Here is a 26,009-nt window from a genome sequence, read left to right on the forward strand (position 1 = left end):
GCCTCCCCAGCTTCTCCTTTACCCAAATCCAGATAGCAGATGTTCTGAAAGAGCTGCAAAACCTGGACCCATACAAATCAGCTGGGCTTGACAATCTGGACCCCCTATTTCTGAAACTGTCCGCCGCCATTGTCGCACCCCCTATTACCAGCCTGTTCAACCTCTCCTTCGTATCATCTGAGATCCCCAAGGATTGGAAAGCTGCCGCGGTCATCCCCCTCTTCAAAGGGGGAGACACCCTGGACCCAAACTGTTACAGACCTATATCCATCCTGCCCTGCCTATCTAAGGTCTTCGAAAGCCAAGTTAACAAACAGATCACTGACCATCTCGAATCCCACCGTACCTTCTCCGCTGTGCAATCCGGTTTCCGAGCCGGTCACGGGTGCACCTCAGCCACGCTCAAGGTACTAAACGATATCATAACCGCCATCGATAAAAGACAGTACTGTGCAGCCGTCTTCATCAACCTGGCCAAGGCTTTCGACTCTGTTAATCACCATATTCTTATCGGCAGACTCAGTAGCCTCGGTTTTTCTAATGACTGCCTTGCCTGGTTCACCAACTACTTTGCAGACAGAGTTCAGTGTGTCAAATCGGAGGGCATGTTGTCCGGTCCTCTGGCAGTCTCTATGGGGGTACCACAGGGTTAAATTCTCGGGCCGACTCTTTTCTCTGTATATATCAATGATGTTGCTCTTGCTGCGGGCGATTCCCTGATCCACCTCTACGCAGACGACACCATTCTGTATACTTCTGGCCCTTCCTTGGATACTGTGCTATCTAACCTCCAAACGAGCTTCAATGCCATACAACACTCCTTCCGTGGCCTCCAACTGCTCTTAAACGCTAGTAAAACCAAATGCATGCTTTTCAACCGTTCGCTGCCTGCACCCGCACGCCCGACTAGCATCACCACCCTGGACGGTTCCGACCTAGAATATGTGGACATCTATAAGTACCTAGGTGTCTGGCTAGACTGCAAACTCTCCTTCCAGACTCATATCAAACATCTCCAATCCAAAATCATATCTAGAGTCGGCTTTCTATTTCGCAACAAAGCCTCCTTCACTCACGCCGCCAAACTTACCCTAGTAAAACTGACTATCCTACCGATCCTCGACTTCGGCGATGTCATCTACAAAATAGCTTCCAATACTCTACTCAGCAAACTGGATGCAGTTTATCACAGTGCCATCCGTTTTGTTACTAAAGCACCTTATACGACCCACCACTGCGACCTGTATGCCCTAGTCGGCTGGCCCTCGCTACATGTTCGTCGTCAGAACCACTGGCTCCAGGTCATCTACAAGGCTATGCTAGGTAAAGTGCCGCCTTATCTCAGTTCACTGGTCACGATGGCTACACCCACCCGTAGCACGCGCTCCAGCAGGTGTATCTCACTGATCATCCCTAAAGCCAAAACCTCATTTGGACGCCTTTCCTTCCAGTTCTCTGCTGCCTGCGACTGGAACGAATTGCAAAAATCTCTGAAGTTGGAGACTTTTATCTCCCTCAACAACTTTAAACATCTGCTATCTGAGCAGCTAACCGATCGCTGCAGCTGTACATAGTCCATCGGTATATAGCCCACCCAATTTACCTACCTCACCCCCATACTGTTTTTATTTATTTACTTTTCTGCTCTTTTGCACACCAGTATCTCTACTTGCACATGATCATCTGATGATTTATCACTCCAGTGTTAATCTGCTAAATTGTAATTATTCGATTTATTGCCTACCTCCTCATGCCTTTTGCACACATTGTATATAGATTCTCTTTTTTTCTACCATGTTATTGACTTGTTTATTGTTTACTCCATGTGTAACTCTGTGTTGTTGTCTGTTCACACTGCTATGCTTTATCTTGGCCAGGTCGCAGTTGCAAATGAGAACTTGTTCTCAACTAGCCTACCTGGTTAAATAAAGGTGAAATAAAAATAAATTTAAAAAAACAGAGAACATGCCAAAACAAAAATGAGAACAGACAAGGTACTACACAAATAGAGCAAGCAGGTATGATTTTTTATTTTGTTTTTAGCCCACGGCAAGAAGGCATGCTTACGGGTTGCCAGTAGATAACACAGCCAAAGTCAATGACGAGCATGAGGATGCTAACGTTAGCAAGCTTGAGCTAGCTACCGAGCTAGCATACGAACTCGGTAGCACAGAGTAGATTCTCCATATGACGTTGAGAAATATTGCATTGTGGGTAGTTTCAAAGACATCTGGAAATACATTTATGAATATATAATAACCCCAAAATATAATTATGTTTGTAGTTATAGGTATAGAGCGTGACTACAACTAAGTTACTAAGTATTTGACCACACTGTAGTTACTCTGGTGAGTAAAAACACATGCTTCCTACCCTTTAAAAAGGCTTCTGAAGTTTGTCATTTCCACTTGGAAATTTCAGACTTGATTTTCCCTCACGAAAAATGTATCAACCTCTACAAAAATGCCCATTTATTATAATCCACATAATAATTCACATTTCCTGATGCTGCAGGATTATTTTCCTGCTGTAGCAAACTGGCTCAAATTAAGATCCTACATCTGTATGGTGCCTTCAGAGAGGCTAGGGTCTGTCCTTGTCTACCTTAGGATCAGATAGGAAAGGGGTGAAAGGGGAAGTGGAGGGACAGAGAAGGGGAGAGAGGGGGAAAGAGGTGAAAGAGGGGAGAGTTGCAAGAGAGTTGGAAGAGAGAGATTTGAGAGAGACACAGAAGAGGGGAGTGCAGGCCTAGGGAGAGGGGGAGAGGAGGAGGTGCGAGCAGAGCAGTGTGTGTTCTTGTTTCTCTCTGTGTACCAAGCGTAGGGGAAAGGGAAGCTGGGCTTTGCAAGAGGCCCTCTTGCACAAGGTCAAGGGGCAGGGAGCTCAGCCATTGGCTGCTTTCTCACACGCCCAACTCCCCCCCCTACATCTGTATGGTGTCTTCGGAGAGGCAGGGTCTGTCGTTGTCCATCTTAGGATCAGATAGGAGAGGGGTGAAAGGGGAAGTGGAGGGACAGAGGAGGGGAGAGAAGGACAGAGAGGGACAGAGAGGGGGCAAGAGGTGAAAGAGGGGAGAGATGTGAGACACAGAAGAGGGGAGTGCAGGCCTAGGGAGAGGGGGAGAGGAGGGGCGAGCAGAGCAGTGTGTGTTCTTGTTTCTCTCTGTGTAGCAAGCGTAGGGGAAAGGGAAGCTGGGCTTTGCAAGAGGCCCTCTTGCACAAGGTCAAGGGGCAGGGAGCTCAGCCATTGGCTGCTTTCTCACACGCCCAACCCCCTCCCCTCCCCCGCCTGAGCTCGCGAAACAAAAACAGAAGAAAAGGCTCTCTTCCTGAGTGATACATTGGCGAGGCCACTGGGCCCCTGACATCCTCATGTCATGGCTATGTCAGCTCTAAGTAGGCTTTATGTCACCTGTGCCACATCCTCTACCCTAGCTAGGCTCTTTCCTCATGCTGGGAGCAGAAAAAAACAGGGGATCTCATTCAAGAACTCCTTGAGCCTTACATAGGAGGAAAACACACACACACACACACACACACACACACACACACACACACACACACACACACACACACACACACACACACACACACACACACACACACACACACACACACACACACACACACACACACACACACACTAATATTTCCCCTCATTTCACAGAGGCTGAAAGATGGAAAATGGCACCTTCTGAGAGCCACCATTGCGTGTGCTAATTCTGGTGCAGGCAAGCAACCGCCGCTGTTTACTCTCACACTTCTACTCCACTGCGTCTCCCTGCCTGCCTGCTCAAGGCCAACACCAGCCCTCCCTCCGTTGGGCCTCCGGTGCTACCCTATCCCAGATAGGAAAACGGGGTTGGAAGGAATATTCTAATTTACGCCCAAATTCTGAGTCGCCAAGCCTGTTTGTGATGATGGGAATCAGGGCCAGGAATAAGCAGATGTTTGAGTGACATGTTAGGTAGCAATCTTAAAGGAAAAATCCACCCAGAAACTCACACGTTACATTTGGCATCATCATGATGATGTGGCAAGTCCCACTTTGCTTGCTGAAAGTTCAATATCTTAAAAACTTGACTGCTGCCATGCAAAACATTGTGGGACTGTATCAACAGTGGACTAAATAGTGAATTTTCCTTTAAGGGCTGTGGTGTGTAGAGTATACAATCACCTTCAAAATTATTGGCACCCTTGCAAAAGATTATCAAAAATAATGAGCTATATTGTATGCTCTAAAATATATATATATTATTTTATACTAACACAATTTCTCAGAGAAAGATATTTTGTTTAACAAGTAATACTTTTTTTTCTATTGGCACCCCTATTTTCAATAGTTTGTGCACCCTCCCCTTGAAAGGAAAACGACACAGACTTTATCTCAAATGTTTTAAGAAATTGGAGAACACATTGGGAGGGATCTTAGACCATTCCTCCATACAGAATCCTTCCAGATCCTTGATATCCTTCGTCTGCACTTACGGCCTGACTTCTTCAATTCAAACCACAGGTTTTCAATGCACAGACTGAGGAGAATAAGGAGCAATTCCATAATAAGGTCAACCTGAGCATGAAAGAAACGAAATTACTTATTTCCAAATTAAACTACTTTCATATTTACCTTGAATGTGTGTATTTTGAAGTACAGACTACATTTGACCTTTATATTTACCAAATGTAATGTTATTGTTACTATAGAGTAGGATACAAAGTCTCAAAATAAGGCTTTTCAGTCAACCAGATTTCACAGCTATTGGCAATGGCTCATAGAATTAGTTTTGGTACTAACATCTGTCCCCCTGTGTTTCTGACCAAGTCCGAAGGTTAATGAAACAATATCAAACAAATTTTAGTCCAATGAGTGCTAGAATAGAATTCTACAATCTAAATAGAATGCTAATTTGGACAGGCAGTGTCACGTCCTTAACATTTGAGGAAAAGTTGTTATTGTAGATGCGTTTCGAGTATGATTGTATGCAAACTTTCTGTGCAAAGCTAACTTTCATAAAGAGCTTAGGTGATGCATAATTGTTTTCCTTTCTCTCTTTGTTAGTACTCGTTCTAAGTGTAACAGATGTGACCGTTATTGGCGCTTCATAACAGGATCATGGACTCACTAGAAAGCATCACTGCATAACGTGATCATGGAAAAACATTCATGCCCTTCCTACCACTTTCGAAGTGTGTTTATGTTAGCAAACAAGCTAGCAGGCAATCTATCTGTGTGATCTATTTTGGGTGATTTCACGTTCGCTTATGAACTGCAATCATGCATTGTTCTGCTGCCTGGAGCATACATAGTATGTGATCACATCACATGGCATAATAAAGGTCTTAAAATCATAAACATAATTAAGGTCTTAAAAATCCATAAGACACTTTCACCAGTCATGCTGAGTTTGTTTATTTCCCTGAGTAAGTACAGGTGCCCCCCAGTGAAAATATTTGTCTGTATCTGTTTGGTCTGCCCTGCGGTGTGACAGGTACTTGCGCTTGTGAACTGCAGCTGTCAAGCCTGAGGTGATTTACGATCTGACAAGAAATTTAGTCGAAAGTGCGAACCCTGTGCCACTGGTAGGTTATAATTCAATTAAACATTTTTTTTTTAACCCTTTCACGTAATGAAAATGAAGAATAGTTTAACCCTTCATAGGAAAGACGTCAAAATATAAATAAAATTGAATTTGTCACATGTGCCGAATACAACAGATGTAGACCTTACAGTGAAATGCTTACTTACAAGCCCTTAACCAACAATGCAGTTAACTTCTCTAGGATAGGGGGCGGCATTTTCACTTTTGGATAAATAGCGTGCCCAATTTCAACTTCCTTCTACTCACCCCCAGAATATAAGATATGCATATTATTAGTAGATTTGGATAGAAAACACTCTGAAGTTTCACAAACTGTTTGAATCATGTCTGTGAGTATAACAGAACTTATGTAGCAGGCAAAACCCCGAGGACTAACCATTCAGATTTCTTTTTTTTTGAGGTCACTGTCTGTTCAATGAGATTTCATTGGGATACAAGATTTCTAGGTGACTTGTTTTCAGTTCCTACCGCTTCCACTGGATGTCACCAGTCTTTGGAAATAGGTTGAGGTTATTCCTTTGTGCAATGAAGAAGTACGGCCATCTGGAATCAGTGTAACGTTATGTGTACTGTTTGAGAGTTGCGCAAGACTAGAAAAGTAGCGTTAGTTTGTTGTCCTCCTGTATTGAAAACAGATAGACCCGTCTTCAATTTGATCGATTAGTAACGTTTAAAAATACCTAAAGTTGTATTACAAAAGTAGTTTGAAATGTTTTGGCAAAGTTTAGAGGTCATTTTTGAGATATTTTGTAGTATTTGTAGTGACGTTGCGCAAATTGGAAGCTGTTTTTTTCTGGATCAAACGAGAGAAAAAACTTGACATTTTGGATATATATGGACGGAATTAATCAAACAAAAGGACCATTTGTGATGTTTATGGGACATATTGGAGTGCCAACAAAAGAAGCTCGTCAAAGGTAAGGCATGATATATATTTTATTTCTGCGTTTTGTGTTGCACCTGCAGGGTTGAAATATGCTACACTCTCTTTGTTTACTGTTGTGCTATCATCAGATAATAGCATCTTATGCTTTCGCCGAAAAGCCTTTTTGAAATCTGACATGTTGGCTGGATTCACAACGAGTGTAGCTTTAATTTGGTATCTTACATGTGTGATTTAATGAAAGTTTGATTTTATATAATCTTTGGGAATTTGGCGCTCTGCATTTTCCCTGGCTATTGGCCAAGTGGGACGCAAGCGTCCCACTGTACTACAATTTTATCCCTGATGTCCTTACACAGCCCTCTGGTCTTAGCCATTGTAGAGAGGTTGGAGTCTGTTTGATTGAGTGTGTGGACAGGTGTCTTTTATACAGGTAACGAGTTCAAACAAGTGCAGTTAATACAGGTAATGAGTGGAGAACAGGAGGGCTTCTTAAAGAAAAACTAACAGGTCTGAGAGCCGGAATCAAATACTTATGTCATGCAATAAAATGCAAATTAATTACTTAAAAATCATACAATGTGATTTTCTGGATTTTTGTTTTAGATTCCGTCTCTCACAGTTGAAGTGTACCTATGATAAAAAATTACAGACCTCTACATGCTTTGTAAGTAGGAAAACCTGCAAAATCGGCAGTGTATCAAATACTTGTTCTCCCCACTGTATATATATATATTTATATATATACATACATACATACACACAGGCAGCTTGTGGGACTGGTAACAGATAAAGACTGACTCTGATGCTGTTGAAATGCAGTTCTTGTGGAGAAACAACCAACAGGATTTGTGTACATCTTGCCAGGGATACTGTGGTCAATGTCTCTACCTAAGTTGCACCTTGACTCATGTTGGTTGAGCACCCTCCACTTCTTAAGTATAGGGTTCTACAAATACAGTGGTGTACCATTACTTTAAAGTAGTTCTTAAGTAGTTTGGTGTATCTGTACTTTACCATTTATATTTTTTTGACAACTTTTACTTTACTACATTCCTAAAGAAAATAATGTACTTTTTCTACTCTATACATTTTTCCTGACACCCAAAAGTACTCATAAAATTTGTAATGCTTAGAGGGACAGGGAAATTATTCCATTCACGAACTTATTAACAGAACATCCCTGGTCATCCCTACTGCCTCTGATCTGGCAGACACACTAAACACAAATGCTTTGTTTGTAAATTATGTCTGAGCGTTGGAGTGTGCCTCTGGCTATCCGAAAATAAAAAATTAAATAAAAATTGTGCCGCCTGGTTTGCTTAATACAAGCAATTTGAAATCATTTATACTTTAACTTTTGTATATTTAAAACCAAATACTTTTAGACTTTTACTCAAGTAGTATTTTATTGGGTGACTTTTACTTGAGTCATTTTCTATTAAGGAATCTTTACTTTGACAATTGGGTACTTTTTTCCACCACTGTACAAATAAACACCTTAACATTTCCATTTATGCTTGATAAGTAAATTCTGTGAGACATTTTGTTTCTTATTTTGGTTGCAAATGTCACATCCATAACGATGGAATTTCCCTGATATGGCCATTGCAAATTGGTGATTTTGTGGTGAATGCTACCATCTGCCGCTTTTGCAGTTAATATTTTCCATCTCGGACAGAAAAAAGATGGAGTAACCCTCCCAAATAAGCTAACATATGTTTTTGTCTAAGTAACAATGTATTTAAAAAGAATAATTCAACTTGTGTTAATTTATTACGTGTCTGAGATTGTTTTTAAATGGTATCTGTGAAAGACAAACAATTTAGTGTCCATTTTGTTTACTTTCTGCTCACTTTATTGCATTAGTGAGCCCTCAAATGATACTTTAGCCTAATTTGCTACATAGGCCATCTGCCTTTTTTTTCAATTATTTTCCATTAGACAAAAGATGTAACCCACATGTTGGCTTAGTTTTTTTTTGCCAAACTAACAATGTCTTACTGTATTTAAATTATTTTATTTTATTTCAACTAACTTATGTTTTAATTTTTTGTGGATTTTGATGTGTGCTTAGGGGCTTTGTCTTGCTGGAAGATCCATTTGGGGCCAAGTTTCAGCGTTCTGGCAGAGACAACCAGGTTTTTGACTAAAACGTCCTGGTACTTGGTAGAGTTCATGATGCTGTTGGCCCCAGGACCAGTCGAAGCAAAACAGCCCCATGACATTAAATATCCACCACCAGAAGGTATGAAGTTATTTTATGCATATGTATTTGTCAAACGCACCGCTGGTGTGCATGGCCAAAGACTTCCATTTTCGTCACATATACGACCATAGCACCTGGTTCCAATCCAAGTGTCAGTGCTGTTTAGCAAGCCCCAGGTGTTACTGTGAAAAAGGCTTTTTTTCTAGCAACCCTTCCGAAGAGCCTATTGGCATAGAGGTCCCACTGGGCACACACTGGTTGAATCAAGCGAAGCAGGGGACATGGAGGTAGGCATCTAGATGGTAGACTCAAGCTGTATGTGAAGGTAAATTCAGAGTAAGTTTGGGTTCATGTAGGCTACGTTGGCATCTGTTTCGCCCAACAAAAGACACCATCATTTCAACATGTAGCTAGTTATACCATCATTCATGCATGGCTTATAGTATCTTTGGACGTTTAGAAGTAGTTACCGTTGCTCCTGTAAATAGGATGCTAGATTCTAATTCATGATCAAATGGCTATTTGCATTGTCCCCCCCCCTTTACGCTGCTGCTACTCTCCGTCTATTATCTATGCATAGTCACTTTAATAACTCTACCTACATGTACATATTACCTCACTTACCTCGACTAACCGGTGCCCCCGCACATTGGCTCTGTACCGGTACCCCCTGTATATAGCCTTGCTATTTGTTACTTACATTATTTTGGGAGGGGTATTTTTTCTTAAAACTGCATTGTTGATTAAGGACTTGTAAGTAAGCGTTTCACTGTAAGATCTACACATGTTGTATTCGGCGCATGTGACAAATACGATTTGATTTTATACTGAACAAAAATATAAAACGCAAATGTGCAGTTTTGTCACACAACACAATGCCACAGATGTCTCAAGTTTTGAGGGAGCGTGCAATTGGCATGCTGACTGCAGGATTGTCCACCAGAACTGTTGCCAGAGAATGTAATGTTAATTTCTCTACCATAAGCCGCCTCCAATGTCGTTTTAGAGAATTTGGCAGTACGTCCAACTGGTCTCACAACCGCAGACCACGTGTAACCACACCAGCCCAGGATCTCCATATCCGGCTTCTTCACCTGCGGGATTGTCTGAGACCCACCATCCGGACAGCTGATGAAACTGAGGAGTATTTCTGCCTGTAATAAAGCCATTTTGTGGGGGGGAAAAATAATTCTGATTGCCTGGGCCTGGCTCCCTAGAATGTGTTGAAATGATAGCTCAGCTGAATCGGACATAGCTTGTTTCCAAAGCTATGCAGGGTACATACATGGTAGACTTGTTGTCATTTAACTTCTTTGGGATAGGGGGCAGTATTTTGACATCCAGATGAAAAGCGTGCCCAAAGTAAACTGCCTGTTACTCAGGCCCAGAAGCTAGGATATGCATATAATTGGTAGACTTGGATACACTCTAAAGTTTCTAAAACTGTTAAAATAATGTCTGTGAGTATAACAGAACTGATATGGCAGGTGAAACCCTGAGAACAAACCATCCCCCCCCCAGAAAAAATTCAGCTTACCACTATTTTCAATGGTTAGTACTTTAATTATAAGGCCAAGTCCTCCCAGATCGCAGTTCCTAGGGCTTCCACTAGATGTCAACAGTCTTTAGAAAGAGTTTCAGGCTGGTTTTTAGAAAAATGACCCAGAAATTGTAGTTTTTCTAGATGGCTCCCATTTTGGCTGTAGTGTTTCCAAGCACGTGGAGGAAAGCGCGTTCTTTCTTATTTATCTCCGGTAATGAACATACTATTATCCGTCTTAAATTTGATCGTTTATTTGCGTATTAGAATACCTAAGGTTTGATTATAAACATTGTTTGACTTGTTTGGAAAAGTTTATTAGTAACGTTTGGGATTCATATTGTATGCATTTTGATTATTGACTGAAGCGCGCCAGCTAAACTGAGTTTTTATGGATATAAAGAAGGACATTAACGAACAAAAGGACCATTTGTGATATAACTGGGACCTTTTGGAGTGCCAACAGAAGAAGATCAAAGGTAAGGCATTTTTTATATCGCTATTTTTGACTTTTTCATGTGTTTGTATGCGGGGCGCTGTCCTCAGATAATCGCATGGTTGCTTTCGCCGTAAAGCCTTTTTGAAATCTGACACGGCGGCTGGATTAACAAGAAGTTAAGTTTTATTTTGATGTATTACACTTGTGATTTTTATGAAAGTTAAATATTTATAGTAATTTAATTTGAATTTGGCGCTCTGTAATTTCACCGGATGTTGTCGACTTTCCCAAACAGGTTTTAAGTGCATTACCTCTCATATACAAGTAGGAGTAAATGTTCATGCAAGAACTGTTTGACTGTGGCTTCACATTTTATTTTTAATTTACCTCTTTATTTAGGTTGATGGAATGTCCAGAGTAGACTTTGTGTCCGTCTGATAAGGTAAGTTAAGCTTGTTAGCTAGGTTCACTAAGCCAGTTACTGGCTGTCAATATCACAGAGTTGTGTTACATGGCTATCTAGCCATATCTTGTATATATATTTTGATTTAGCTGTGATGTTGTGCGTAGTGTTGGTGACGTCAAAGGCACACAGTTTATTCTTTTTGTTATACATGTTATACACAAATGCTTCAAAATTCACAAAAAGTTACATTATCTGAAGATGATTATCTCATAGAACAAAACATATAAGATCCCTTATTTTCTGTGTTTATCCCAAAAACCCAATTTTGTCCCCCATAGGCTTTGCCCAACGAGCCATGGCGGAGTTAGCCTCCATTAGTGGCTAGAAAAAGACCCCATTACTATTGCTCTCTATAGTGGTACGTGGTATATTTAGTTTTTAAAATTATTGTTTTGTACCTATTGCTTGATTTATGAAGGTCAACAAACAATTGTCTTTTTTTGTTTGAGAGTTCTTTACCTTTCCCCACGGTGATGGATTACAAATGGTTTTTACATGGTCAGAGCCTTGAGAACGACTTAAAAAAGTAGATTGTTAACAGATTTTATTTCTGTTTTATTTTATTTATAAGAATATTTAGGAGTGCCAACAATTTGGACACATATTTTTGAGAGAAAAAAATATAACTTGTTAAAGAAAATCTATCATCTCCCTGAGTAATTATATTAGTATAAAATAATAGAATATCATTTTTTAAATAATACAATATAGCTCAGTATATGTATTATTCATTTATACAGTCTTTTCCCCCCTAATCTTTATCAAGGGTGCCAATCATTTTGGAGGTGACTGTATACATTACAGTGCTGCTTATAAATGCCTGCTGGTTGTGTGTGTCCATTCTAACAGGATGTTTGATGGAATCTCTGACCAGAGGGAAAACAGGGAAAATACATGCTCAGCCATGTAGTCCCTTAGACACAGATCTTAGATAAGCTTACCCTCCCCAAATCCTAAACTTAAACATCAGAGTGAAAAATACTAATCTGAACATAGATCAGTGTTTAGGGGGACAACGTCATCATCCTACTCTAACTGCTTTAGTTTCCATTCAGGCTATGACGGTGGAAACTAACATGTTTCTTATTCCAATGGTGTAGTCGTAACATAATGATTGCCATGCTCAGAGTGGTCTCAAGTGAAATAAACATTAAGGCTCTGACCTAAATCGGACTGGGTTTTTCGCAACAGAGGGATTTAAAAGGCTTGTAAATTAATCTCCTGCATTACTTAGGCCTAGCCCACCATTTCAAAGTCTATAGGTTCCCATTCCTAGCAGCGACGTGCAGCTACATTAATACTAAATTGGTTTTGATTTAAGAACTAATTGACCCCCAAACACATAAAGCTGATCACAAGATGGCTTGGGACCACTAGAAGAATATTACACGTTTCAGGTTGTTATCAAATGGTTAACCCTAAAACAACACTGGGTAGGGGTCAAGACCTGAAGGAAAGCTGCCTTGTGAGAAGCTCTGTTAAACGTGTTGGATGATAGGCCAACCAGTGTGACCGCCCTTCTGCAGAGTCCTGAGGTCAAGTTCAAAGCCAAAAATTGATTCAGGGCTCTGGTTAGGCCTAGAAATGAGCCGATTGTAGTACCCCTCAGAGTGGCTTGGGCCCTGGGGATGTAGACTGAGGTATGGTGGTGAAATGGGGGCCTTTAGTTATGTTCAGACAGACAGAGACAGACAGAGACAGACAGAGACAGACAGACAGACAGACAGAGACAGACAGACAGACAGAGACAGACAGACAGACAGAGACAGACAGACACAGACAGACACAGACAGACAGACAGACAGAGACAGACAGACAGACAGAGACAGACAGAGACAGACAGACAGACAGACAGAGACAGAGACAGAGACAGACAGACAGAGACAGACAGACAGAGACAGACAGACAGACAGACAGAGACAGACAGAGACAGACAGAGACAGACAGACAGACAGAGACAGACAGAGACAGACAGACAGAGACAGACAGACAGAGACAGACAGACAGAGACAGACAGAGACAGACAGACAGAGACAGACAGAGACAGACAGACAGAGACAGACAGAGACAGACAGAGAGAGACAGACAGACAGAGACAGACAGACACAGACAGACAGACAGACAGAGACAGACAGACACAGACAGACAGACAGACAGAGACAGACAGACAGACAGAGACAGACAGAGACAGACAGACAGACAGACAGAGACAGAGACAGAGACAGACAGACAGAGACAGACAGAGACAGACAGAGACAGACAGAGACAGACAGAGACAGACAGACAGAGACAGACAGACAGAGACAGACAGACAGAGACAGACAGAGACAGACAGACAGAGAGACAGACAGAGACAGACAGAGACAGACAGAGACAGACAGAGACAGACAGAGACAGACAGACAGAGACAGACAGAGACAGACAGACAGAGACAGACAGAGACAGACAGACAGAGACAGACAGACAGAGACAGACAGACAGAGACAGACAGAGACAGACAGACAGAGACAGACAGACAGACAGACAGACAGACAGACAGACAGACAGACAGAGCATTGACAGCTCAGTCTCTGTTACCAACTATCCTCTGTTGGCCAAATATCCTAATGATGTTAATCCTAATCCTGATTTAGCTATCTAATATAGTCAGCCAAATCAATAATGATCCTTGTCATCATAATCCCCCACAACATGATGGAACTAATCTGGTCATTCATCCCTGAGAGGGGCCTTGGCACGACACTCCTTCCTCTGTTAGTACCACAGTATGCTTCATGCCAACGTACAACATACATTATTCATACTGGCACGATGAATAAATCATCACATCAGAAAATATTCCTCTCTCCATCAGAGAGGAATGGACCCTGCCTGGATGGATATGCTCGCTCACCCTATGGATGGATGGCTTCTCCCATTGGCAGGGTGTGTGTGAACATGTGTGTGTGTGTGTGAACGTGTGTGTGTGTGTGTGTTTGAACATGTGTGTGTGTGTAGGGCAGCCCAGCCCCAGAAGTGACTCGTTTTATCAACTGTATGCAAGAATTTGCTATGAGTCGTTTTAGGAAATCAACATTCTCTGTGTTGGTCTTGCCAACCACCAATGTCACACCACTGAGAAGCAGAGGTGACATCATGTAAGTCTGATATCTGATTGGAGGTTAACTTTAAAGTAATACTAGTGGTCAACAAGGTTTTGAATCCAAATAACTCAGATGGTTATACAAGGGTCTAAGATTCATTGTTCTTTCTCTTATTTGTTTCTGCCCTGCTGTGGTGAGACTCTCTTTTGATCTCTCTCACTTTCTCTCTCTTTCTTCTCTCTCTTTTTTCCCTGTTTCTTTTCTCTCTCTTTCTTTCTTTCTTTTCTCTCTCTTTCTTTCTTTTCCTGTTTCTTTTCTGTTTCTTCCCTCTCTTTCTTTATTTTCTGTTTCTTCTCTCTCTCTCTTTCTTTCTTTTCTGTTTCTTCCCTCTCTTTCTTTTCTGTTTCTTCCCTCTCTCTCTTTCTTTTCTGTTTGTTCTCGCTCTTTCTTTCTTTTCTGTTTGTTCTCGCTCTTTCTTTCTTTTCTGTTTCTTCCCTCTCTTTCTTTCTTTTCTGTTTCTTCTCTCTCTCTCTTTCTTTTCTGTTTTTTCCCTCTCTCTTTCTTTTCTGTTTCTTCCCTCTCTCTTTCTTTTCTGTTTCTTCCCTCTCTCTCTTTCTTTTCTGTTTCTTCTCTCTCTCTCTTTCTTTTCTGTTTCTACCCTCTCTCTCTTTCTTTCTTTTCTGTTTCTACCCTCTCTCTCTTTCTTTCTTTTCTGTTTCTACCCTCTCTCTCTTTCTTTCTTTTCTGTTTCTACCCTCTCTCTCTTTCTTTCTTTTCTGTTTCTTCCCTCTCTCACTTTCTTTTCTGTTTCTTCCCTCTCTCTTTTCTTTTTCCTCTCTTTTGTTTCCTCTCTCTCTCCCCCCATGGACTTTTGGTTTCTCTCTCTCTCTCTCTGACCATGATTAGAATGTCTTGTAATGCATGTAAATGCTTTGTAACTTAAGTTTATGCCTTGCATGTGAATCCATACATTTTACAAAGTAATTAAATACACTTGGATTTCAAATTCAATTCTCAGACATATATTGATTTGATTTGACCATGTGTGTGTGCGACATCAGGACCATGCATGGAGCCAGATCAGAGGGGGACTTCAACCATCGACCCCATGCCTGTGGTGAATGTGACCTGGAACAAACACCATTGCACTCAGTGACTCTTATTGTTTTAAGGCTTTTCCCAAGAACGCTGACCAGTGACTGATTATTAAGAGACAATCTGGGTGCACAAGCACCACCACTGACAACACTAAAGTAGAACTAACTGGGAGTGAGTAAGGGCATATCAGATGCATGGAACTAAGGATATGTAACATGCTGACTCCACCGGCCACACGCGTCCGTCCACGTGCGCCATCGCGTGCATGTTGATTTTGTCCATCCACACCAGACGCGATCATGACACGGAAGTTAAAATACCAAAACCAACTGAACGAGCTATATTAATTTGGTGGCATGTTGAAATACACATTAAATATTTATGGACATTTAGCTACCTATTGTTTTTAGCTAGTTTGTCCTGGGAGAATAACATTAGGTTGTTATTTTACCTGAAATGCATATGATCCTCTTTTTAGCTTTTTCTTTGTAGAATTTTCACCAGGAGTCATACAAAATTGTGTGTTTCTCTACCCCGACTATTAATCCACAGATAAAAAGGGAAACCTTGTTAGTTATCATTAATTCATCTCTCTTGGTTTGTCTTTCAAGCAAGTGGGTCTGTATCTTCCTGATATCCAATAAGAGGGGACGTGGAGCGTGGAGCGTTTCAGATATAACCAAGTTCTATTTTAGCGCTTAGCTACGCAGACACTCGTTCACGCGTGCGAGCCATGTGGTGAAATGATTGAATAACATGTATGTGTACATTTATTTTGCAACACTCGCGCGCACCCAACGTGGCCAGTGAGGTTTGCGTGTAAGGGTACATAAGATGCACACAATGATATGTAAGCATCAGAGACATATGGGCCTATAAACAACAGAGATATTACTCTGGTATGTCTTAAGCAAACCAACATACAGTAAGACGCTTAAGGACATGTAAGGACACATAAGATGCAGCAGAATGATGTCACAGCGAGCTTTCAGTGTCTTAAGGGTGGGATTAGTCTGGCTTGCCATTTAGCTCTGAGGACTAAAAAGTATGATTTCCCAGGGGTCCCTACTGCTGCCTACTGCAAAATTCCCCTAGAGACCTAGACCTGACGTCTTCAGGGGAAGCAGGAGTGGGAGATTGAGGAAAAAAATAAGAGCAAACACGCAGAGAAGTGAGGGAGTGAGGGGGGATGTGGGTCAGTAAATGAGTGACTGAGAGGAATGAGAGCGAGCATGGATGTAAGGGTGTGTGTGTTTGTGTACTAGAGAAACCGCAAGAGAGTGCATATGTGCGTTCAAATTAGTGGTAAATTAGTGAGTGAGAGTAAGGCTCAATCCCAATACCCTCCCCCTCCGTTCTGTGCAATCCCCTGAGCCCCATCAAGACAGAGTGGTATCACAATTCATCTTGGAGCAAGGCGTAATGCCTTTTCAGCCCTTTGGTTCGGCCACCAAAAACGAAGCAAATCAACATGCAATCTTTCTATCAAGTGTTTCCCAAAACTCCCATGAAGCTCTGCGACCCAACCCTGGCAAGTTGCTTCAAGAATAATAGCTGACAAGAATACTATTATGGAAGCAAATTTAAGTAATTATAACTTCATAAAGAATCATTAAAAGAACATTAGCCAGCTACTGTAGCTATACATTTAGCTTGCTATATGGGCATTTGACATTTGTATGAATTGTAGTTTGTGTTGTTTGATGTTTTAGGAACTCCTGAGAAACCAGCAAACCAAGATGTCATCTTGTGAAACCCAGTGGATATAAAGAATCTAGCTAAAGCATTTACTGCAAATGTAATAAACAATTTTGTAAGCTTGCCTTGCTGTTCATAAATAAAAACATACAAGATAGTCATGCAATGCAGCTGAAGTAACGTAGCTAACTCTTTTCTTGCTTATTGTATGTCTATGGATGAGTAGCTACGTAGCTGATCTGTGCATGGACCATAACACGTTTGGTACAATAGTTCAGAACAGTCATTAATCCCCAAGAAATTGCAGAAAATGACTGAGTGAAGGAAATGTGACTTACATTTCAAACTGCTATTATGGAATTAAAGTCCTGCTTCAGTACTACTCCACATTACTACTCCACATTACTACTCCACATACTACTCCACATACTACTGAACTACAGCCAGAGGACGGGTACATTACTACTCCACATTGAACTACAGCCAGAGGATGGGTACATTACTACTCCACATTGAACTACAGCCAGAGGATAGGTACATTACTACTCCACATTGAACTACAGCCAGAGGACGGGTACATTACTACTCCACATTGAACTACAGCCAGAGGACGGGTACATTACTACTCCACATTGAACTACAGCCAGAGGATGGGTACATTACTAATCCACATTGAACTACAGCCAGAGGACGGGTACATTACTACTCCACATTGAACTACAGCCAGAGGATGGGTACATTACTACTCCACATTGAACTACAGCCAGAGGATGGGTACATTACTACTCCACATTGAACTACAGCCAGAGGATGGGTACATTACTACTCCACATTGAACTACAGCCAGATGATGGGTACATTACTACTCCACATTGAACTACAGCCAGAGGATGGGTACATTACTACTCCACATTGAACTACAGCCAGAGGATGGGTACATTACTAATCCACATTGAACTACAGCCAGAGGATGGGTACATTACTACTCCACATTGAACTACAGCCAGAGGATGGGTACATTACTAATCCACATTGATCCACAGCCAGATGATGGTACATTACAGACACATTGTTGTTCTGCTGTTCTCATTTGTTGCTCATATTAAAGTACTTATTTGGTGAATAAGAAATATAAGGAAAGCTATTACTGCCGTCAGTACAGTCATTTCGGAAAAACACAAGGCTTGTCGTCAATGAATTGCGTGGTAGGCTATCCTTTGGCCGCTTCTGCTGTGTGTGTGTGTGTGTGTGTGTGTGTGTGTGTGTGTGTATAAAGACATACAAGATAGTTATTTATGTGTGTGTTCGCGAATGATGTAGTGATGTTCCATTCCACAATGTGATTTATCTCTCCCCATCACTAGCTGCTCCATCCCACACTGAGGGACACTCGAAAACGAGGGGGAGGGGTATTTGGATTGAGCCAAAGTGTGTGTATGTTTCTAATGCGTTGGTGCTCACCCTGCTCGCGCCGTTTGATCTGCTGGATCTGGTCCACGGTGCTCTTGAGGATGTGGCACTTGTCTGGCTGGACGTTGAGGCTGGCGATGTCGCCCATGTTGGCAGACAGGAGCTCGGCGAGCTCGTCTATGTAACGACACTCCAGCTCTCGCCGCCGCTTCTCCACACTGCAGGGCCACGCGCGCACACACACACACACACACACACACACACACACACACACACACACACACACACACACACACACACACACACACACACACACACACACACACACACACACACACACACACACACACACACACACACACACAGGTTAGGTTTATAGTTGAGAAATGTTCATAGCTTTGCTGAATGTGATTTCATGGACTGTTAGCTGCAACCAAGTGAATTTCCCTTCACAATAGTAAGGATCGCAAGATCAGGATGGTCGGAGGAGAATAAAGGGTAGACTACACTTCACACACTAGACTACATAAAAAACATATCCAAAACAATATACTTCCATCTCAGGAACATTTCCAGAATTAGACACGTCACATCTCTCAGCCAGATTCCGAAAAATCCGTCCATGCATTTGTTTCATCTAGGCTAGACTACTGTAAAGCCCTCCTCTCCAGCTGCTTAGACTCCACTATTAGAAGCCTACAACTGGTACAGAACACTGCAGCTCAGATTTTAACCAACACTAGAAGCCATTAGCGCATCACTCCAGTTTTATCCGCACTACATTGGCTGCTTGTAAAGTATCGGTCTGATTTTAAGATCTTACTCTTAACTTTTAAAGGCACTGCATGACCTTGCCACCTCTTCTCTGACAGACATGCTCGTTCCATAAACCCAGTGAGGGCATGCCGAACCCAAGAAACTGGTCTGCTTACGCTTCCTTGATCCAGAACCAGGGGGCGGAGCGTTCTCTATTAAAGCACCTCAATTGTGGAACGGCTTGCACTGTCAGGTAAAAGGAGCAGACACTATTAATGTTTTTAAATAACTGTTAAAAACCCACCTTTTTAGCCAGGCTTTTAATAGGTGATTGTTTTACACATCCACTGTTTATGTTCTTTTATTTTTGTTTTCATGTAAAGTGTGTGGCAAATTTAAATGCACTTTAAATAAAAGTTTGATTTGGTTTGGTTTCTTTCCCATTCGGTCATCAGATTTGCGACTAATGCTGCTTATAGGGCACATCACTGCACTCTATACTCCTCATCTCTATATACCTGTCGCAAGACCCACTGGTTGATGGTTATTTATAAAACCCTCTTAGGCCTCACTCCCCCCTATCTGAGATATCTACTGCACCCCTCATCCTCCACATACAACACCAGTTCTGCCAGTCACATTCTGTTAAAGGTCCCCAAAGCACACACATTCCTGAGTCGCTCCTCTTTTCAGTTCGCTGCAGCTAGCGACTGGAACGAGCTGCAACAAAACCACTCAAATTTGACAGTTATCTCTTCATTCAAAGACTCAATCATGGACACTCTTACTGACAGTTGTGGTTGCTTCACGTGATGTATTGTTGTCTCTACCTTCTTGCCTTTGTGCTGTTGTTGGTGTCCAAGAATGTTTGTACCATGTTTTGCGCTGCTACCATGTTGTGCTGCTGCCATGTGGTGTTGCTACCATGCTATTTTGTTGTTTTAGGTCTCTCTTTATGTAGTGTTATGGAGTCTCTCTTGTCATGATGTGTTATCCCAGTAAATAAGAATTTGTTCTTAACTGACTTGCCTAGTTAAATAAAGGTTAAATAAATAATAATTTGACTTGACACAGTCCATGAAACACATACAGATATCTAGTTCTAGAGTACAACAAAGTCAGGAGATGAAGGATTTCCTGAAGGACAGGAGACAAAGAGGTGAATGAGATGAGATCACAGCCCTGGGCTCATCAGAGAGTATCCAGGCAGACTCTGTCTGTCAGCTGCTGCAGCTGGGTTGGTACCAACGAGTGCTGGGCAAGGACGGAGAGGAGGATCAGGGCTGTCGGATCTACAGGGACAGCGAGCCTCTCAATAATTAATGGCCTACATGAGGCCAGCATAGAGAGAGAGAACCTGCACATGTCCTCTACTGTATGCTTATTGTTCAATGTATGGTTATTTTGACCCTTGGTTATTGTTGTTACTGTTGTCCCGTTGACAATTTTGATTCTTATTATCTTAATATTGTAAATATCCAAAGTAAGCTTTTGCAATATGTACATTGTTACGCTATGCCAATAAAGGAGAGGGAGAGGGAGAGAGGGAGAAAGAGAGATAGAGAAGCATGACAGAGCAGTGTAGAAGACAAGTGCAGAGCAGAGGGAGAACAGCTGAGGAGAGGAGGACTAACCCTGCAGCCAGATTGTTATTCTTTCACCCAGCAGGGCATCATCACCTGACAAGGGGGATGAGAGGAACCCTGCTGAGATGCTATCCATCCTCTCTCTTTTTCCCCCCTCGATCCCATTCTCAAACCCACCGTCTTTCTCTCCTTTTCCCCATCTATCATTCTCTCTCACTCGCTCTGTCAACCATTCGCTCTACCTTCCGTCTCTCTCTCTCAATTCAATTCAATTCAATGGCTTTACTGGCATGGGAAACATATGCTAACATTGCAAAAGCAAGTGAAGTAGATAATAAACAAAAGTGTTTTTTTTTTTTTTTACAGTAAACAATACATTCACAAAAGACATTTCAAACGTCATATTATGTCTATATACAGTGTTGTGACGATGTGCAAATAGTAAATAAACATAAATTTGGGTTGTATTTACAATTGTGTTTGTTCTTCACTGGTTGCCCTTTTCTTGTGGCAACAGTTCACAAATTGTGCTGCTTTGATGACACACTGCGGTATTTCACCCAGTAAATATGGGAGTTTATCAAAATCGAGTTTGTTTTCAAATTCTTTGTGGATCGGTGTAATCTGAGGGAAATATGTGTCTCTAATATGGTCATACATTTGGCAGGAGGTCAGGAAGTGCAGCTCAGTTTCCACCTCATTTTGTGGGCAGTTTGCGCATATCCTGTCTTCTCTTGAGAGCCAGCTCTGCCTACGGCGGCCTTTCTCAATAGCAAGGCTATGCTCACTGACTCTGTACATAGTCAAAGCTTTCCTTAAGTTTGGGTCAAAGTCAAATCAAATTGTATTGATGTTAATGCGAGTGTAGCAAAATGCTTGTGCTTCTAAACTCAGCAAAAAAGAGAAACGTCCTCTCACTGTCAACTGCGTTTATTTTCAGCAAACTTAACATGTGTAAATATTTGTATGAACATAAGATTCAACAACTGAGACATAAACTGAACAAGTTCAGAAATTGAATAATGTGTCACTGAACAAAGGGGGGTCAAAATCAAAAGTAACAGTCAGTATCTGGTGTGGGCACCAGCTGCATTAAGTTCTGCAGTGCATCTCCTCCTCATGGACTGCACCAGATTTGCCAGTTCTTGCTGTGAGATGTTACCCACTCTTCCACCAAAGCACCTGCAAGTTCCCAGACATTTCTTGGGGAAATGGCCCTAGGCCTCACCCTCCGATCCAACAGGTCCCAGACGTGCTCAACGGGATTGTGATCCGGGCTCCTCGCTGGCTATGGCAGAACACAGACATTCCTGTCTTGCAGGAAATCACGCACAGAACAAGCAGTATGGCTGGTGGCATCGTCATGCTGGAGGGTCATGTCAGGATGAGCCTGCAGGAAGGGTACCACATGAGGGAGGAGGATGTCTTCCCTGTAACGCACAGCGTTGAGATTGCCTGCAATGACAACAAGCTCAGTCCGATGATGCTGTGACACACCGCCCCAGACCATGACGGACCCTCCACCTCCAAATCGATCCCGCTCCAGAGTACAGGCCTCAGTGTAACGCTCATTCCTTCGACGATAAACGTGAATCCGACCATCACCCCTGGTGAGTCAAAACCGCAACTCATCAGTGAAGAGCACTTTGTGCCCGTCCTGTCTGGTCCAGCGACGGTGGGTTTGTGCCCATAGGCGACGTTGTTGCCGGTGATGTCTGGTGAGGACCTGCCTTACAACAGGCCTACAAGTCCTCAGTCCAGCCTCTCTCAGCCTATTGTGGACAGTCTGAGCACTGATGGAGGGGTTGTGCGTTCCTGGTGTAACTCGGGCAGTTGTTTTTGACATCCTGTACCTGTCCCCGCAAGTGTGATGTTCGGATGTACCGATCCTGTGCAGGTGTTGTTACACGTGGTCTGCCACTGCGAGGTCTCTGTCCGGTCTCCCTGTAGCACGGTCTTAGGCGTCTCACAGTACGGACATTGCAATTTATTGCCCTGGCCACATCTGCAGTCCTCATGCCTCCTTGCAGCATGCCTAAGGCACGTTCACGCAGATGAGCAGGGACCCTGGGCATCTTTCTTTTGGTGTTTCTCAGAGTCAGTAGAAACGCATCTTTAGTGTCCTAAGTTTTCATAACTGTGACCTTAATTTCCTACCGTCTGTAAGCTGTTAGTGTCTTAACGACCGTCCCACAGGTGCATGTTCATTAATTGTTTATGGTTCATTGAACAAGCATGGGAAGCAGAGTTTAAACCCTTTACAATGAAGATCTGTGAAGCTATTTGGATTTTTACGAAATATCTTTGAAAGACCGGGTCCTGAAAAAGGGACGTTTCTTTTTTTTCTGAGTTTAGTTTCCGACAGTGCAGTAATATCTAACAAGTAATGTAACAACTCCCCAACAACTACCTGATACACACAAATCTAAAGGGGTGAATGAGAATATGTACATGTAAGTATATGGATGAGCGATGGCCGAGCGGCATAGGCAAGGTGCAATAGATGGTATAAAATACAGTATTTACATGTGATATGAGTAATGTAAGATATGTAAACATTATTAAAGTGGCATTATTCATAGTGGCATTGTATAAAGTGACTAGTGATCAATTTATTAAAGTGGCCAGTGATTGGGTCTCAATGTAGTTTTCCCCCAGTGATGCGTTGTGCAGACCGCACCACCCTCTGGAGAGCCTTGCGGTTGAGGGCGGTGCAGTTGCCGTACCAGGCTGTGTTACAGCCTGACAGGATGCTCTCGATTGTGCATCTGTAAAAGTTTGTCAGGGTTTTGGGTGACAAGCCAAATTTCCTCAGCCTCCTGAGGTTGAAGAGGCGCAGTTGCGCCTTCTTCACCACACTGTCTGTGTGGGTGGACCATTTCAGTTTGTCTGTGATGTGTTTGCCGAGGAACATTAAACTTTCCACCTTCTCCACTGTTGTCCCTTCGATGTGGATAGGGGGGTGCTCCCTCTGCTGTTTCCTGAAGTCCATGATCATCTCCTTTGTTTTTTTTATGTTGAGTGAGAGGTTGTTTTCCTGACACCACACTCTGAATGCCCTCACCTCCTCCCTGTAGGCTGTCTCGTCAATGATGGTAATCAAGCCCACTACTGTTGTGTCGTCTGCAAACTTGATGATTGAGTTGGAGGCGTGCATGGCCACGCAGTCGTGGGTGAACAGGGAGTACAGGAGGGTGCTGAGCACGCACCCACGTGGGGCCCCATTGTTGAGGGTCAGCGAAGTGGAGATGTTGTTTCCTACCTTCACCACCTGGGGGTGGCCCGTCAGGAACTTCAGGACCCAATTGCACAGGGCGGGGTGGAGACCCAGGGTCTCCAGCTTGATGATGAGCTTGGAGGGTACTATGGTGTTGAATGCTGACTGTAGTCAATGAACAGCATTCTTACATAGGCATTATTTTTGTCCTTATGGGATAGGGCAGTGAGCAGTGTGATGGCAATTGTGTCATCTGTGGACCTGTTGGGGCGATATGCAAACTGAAGTGGGTCTAGAATGGCCGGTAAGGTGGAGGTGATATGATCCTTGACTAGTCTCTCAAAGCACTTCAAGATGACAGAAGTAAATGCTACGGGGAGGTAGTCATTTAGTTCAGTTATCTTTGCCTTCTTGGGTACGGGAACAATGGTAGCCATCTTGAAGCATGTGGGGACAACAGACTGGGATAGGGAGCGATTGAATATGTCCGTAAACACACCAGCCAGCTGGTCTGCACATGTTCTGAGGACGCGACTAGGGATGTCGTCTGGGCCAGCAGCCTTGCGAGGGTTAACATGTTTAACTGTTTTACTCACGTAAACCAAGGAGGAGGGGGGGTGCAGTCCTTGATAGCGGGCCGCGACAGGGGAACTGTATTATCCTCAAAGCGGGCAAAGAAGGTGTTTAGTTTGTCTGGAAGCGTGACGTTGGTGTCCGTGACGTAGCTGGTTTTCTTTTTGTAGTTCGTGATATCCTGTAGACCCTGCCACATACGTTTCGTGTTTGAGCCGTTGAATTGCGACTCCACCTAGACCCTGTACTGGCATTTTGCTTGTTTGATTGCCTTGCGTAGGGAATAACTACATTGTTTATATTCAGCCATATTCCCAGACCTCTTTCCACCGTTAAATGCGGTGGATCGCGCTTTCAGTTTTGAGCGAATGCCGCCATCCATCCAAGGTTTCTGGTTAGGGTAGGTTTTAATAGTCACAGTGGGTACAACATCTCCAATGCACTTCTTTATAAACACATTCACCAAGTCAGCATATAGGTCGATGTTGTTCTCTGAGGCTGACCGGAACATATTCCAGTCTGGGTGATCAAAATAATCTTGAAGTGTTGCTTCCGATTGGTCGGACCAGCGTTGAATGGTTCGCGTCACTGGTACATCCTGTTTGAGTTTCTGCCTATAAGACGGTAGGAGCAAGATGGCGTCGTGGTCGGATTTGCCGAAGGGAGGGCGGGGGAGGGCTTTGTATTCATCGCGGAAGTTGGAGTAGCAGTGGTTGAGGGTATTGCCCATGCGCGTAGCGCAACCAATATGCTGGTAGAATGTAGGTGGCATTGTTGTCAATTTTGCTTTGTTAAAAGCCCCAGTTAAAATAAATGCAGCCTCAGGATATATGGTTTCCAGTTTGCATATAGTCTAGTGAAGTTCCTTGGTGGCCGTCTTGCTGTCTGCTTGAGGGGGAATGTTCACAGCTGTGACTATAACTGACGAGAATTCTCTTGGTAGGTAAAATGGCCGGCATTTGATTGTAAGGAATTCTAAGTCGAGTGAGCAGAAGGACTTTAGTTCCTGTATGTTGTAGAGGTCGACCGATTATGATTTTTCAACGCCGATACTGATACGGATTATTGGAGGACCAAAAAAAGCCAATACCGATTAAATCGGCCGACTTTTTTAAATGAATTTGTAATAATGGCAATTACAACAATACTGAATGAACACTTATTTTAACTTAATATAATACATCAATAAAATCAATTTAGCCTCAAATAAATAATGAAACATGTTCAATTTGGTTTAAATAATGCAAAAACAAAGTGTTGGAGAAGAAAGTGAAAGTGCAATATGTGCCATGTAAGAAAGCTAACGTTTAAGTTCCTTGCTCAGAACATGAGAACATATGAAAACTGGTGGTTCCTTTTAACATGAGTCTTCAATATTTCCTAGGTAAGAAGTTTTAGGTTGTAGTTATTATAGGAATTATAGGACTATTTCTCTCTATACCATTTGTATTC

General features: G+C 42.5%; 1 protein-coding gene across 2 annotated transcripts in view; it reads right to left on the reverse strand.

Annotated features, from left to right (window-relative positions):
* Positions 1 to 26,009, reverse strand: part of LOC139556371 (nuclear receptor coactivator 1-like) — a 109,084-nt gene that overhangs the window by 22,313 nt on the left and 60,762 nt on the right. For both annotated transcript variants that reach the window (XM_071370272.1, XM_071370273.1), the window contains one exon: positions 18,477 to 18,643. In XM_071370272.1, the coding sequence (XP_071226373.1) occupies positions 18,477 to 18,643 (167 nt within the window). The remainder of the gene's footprint in view (positions 1 to 18,476; positions 18,644 to 26,009) is intronic.

The sequence above is a fragment of the Salvelinus alpinus genome, chromosome 27 (assembly GCF_045679555.1).
Source record: "Salvelinus alpinus chromosome 27, SLU_Salpinus.1, whole genome shotgun sequence".
In the NCBI taxonomy this organism is placed as follows: domain Eukaryota; kingdom Metazoa; phylum Chordata; class Actinopteri; order Salmoniformes; family Salmonidae; genus Salvelinus; species Salvelinus alpinus.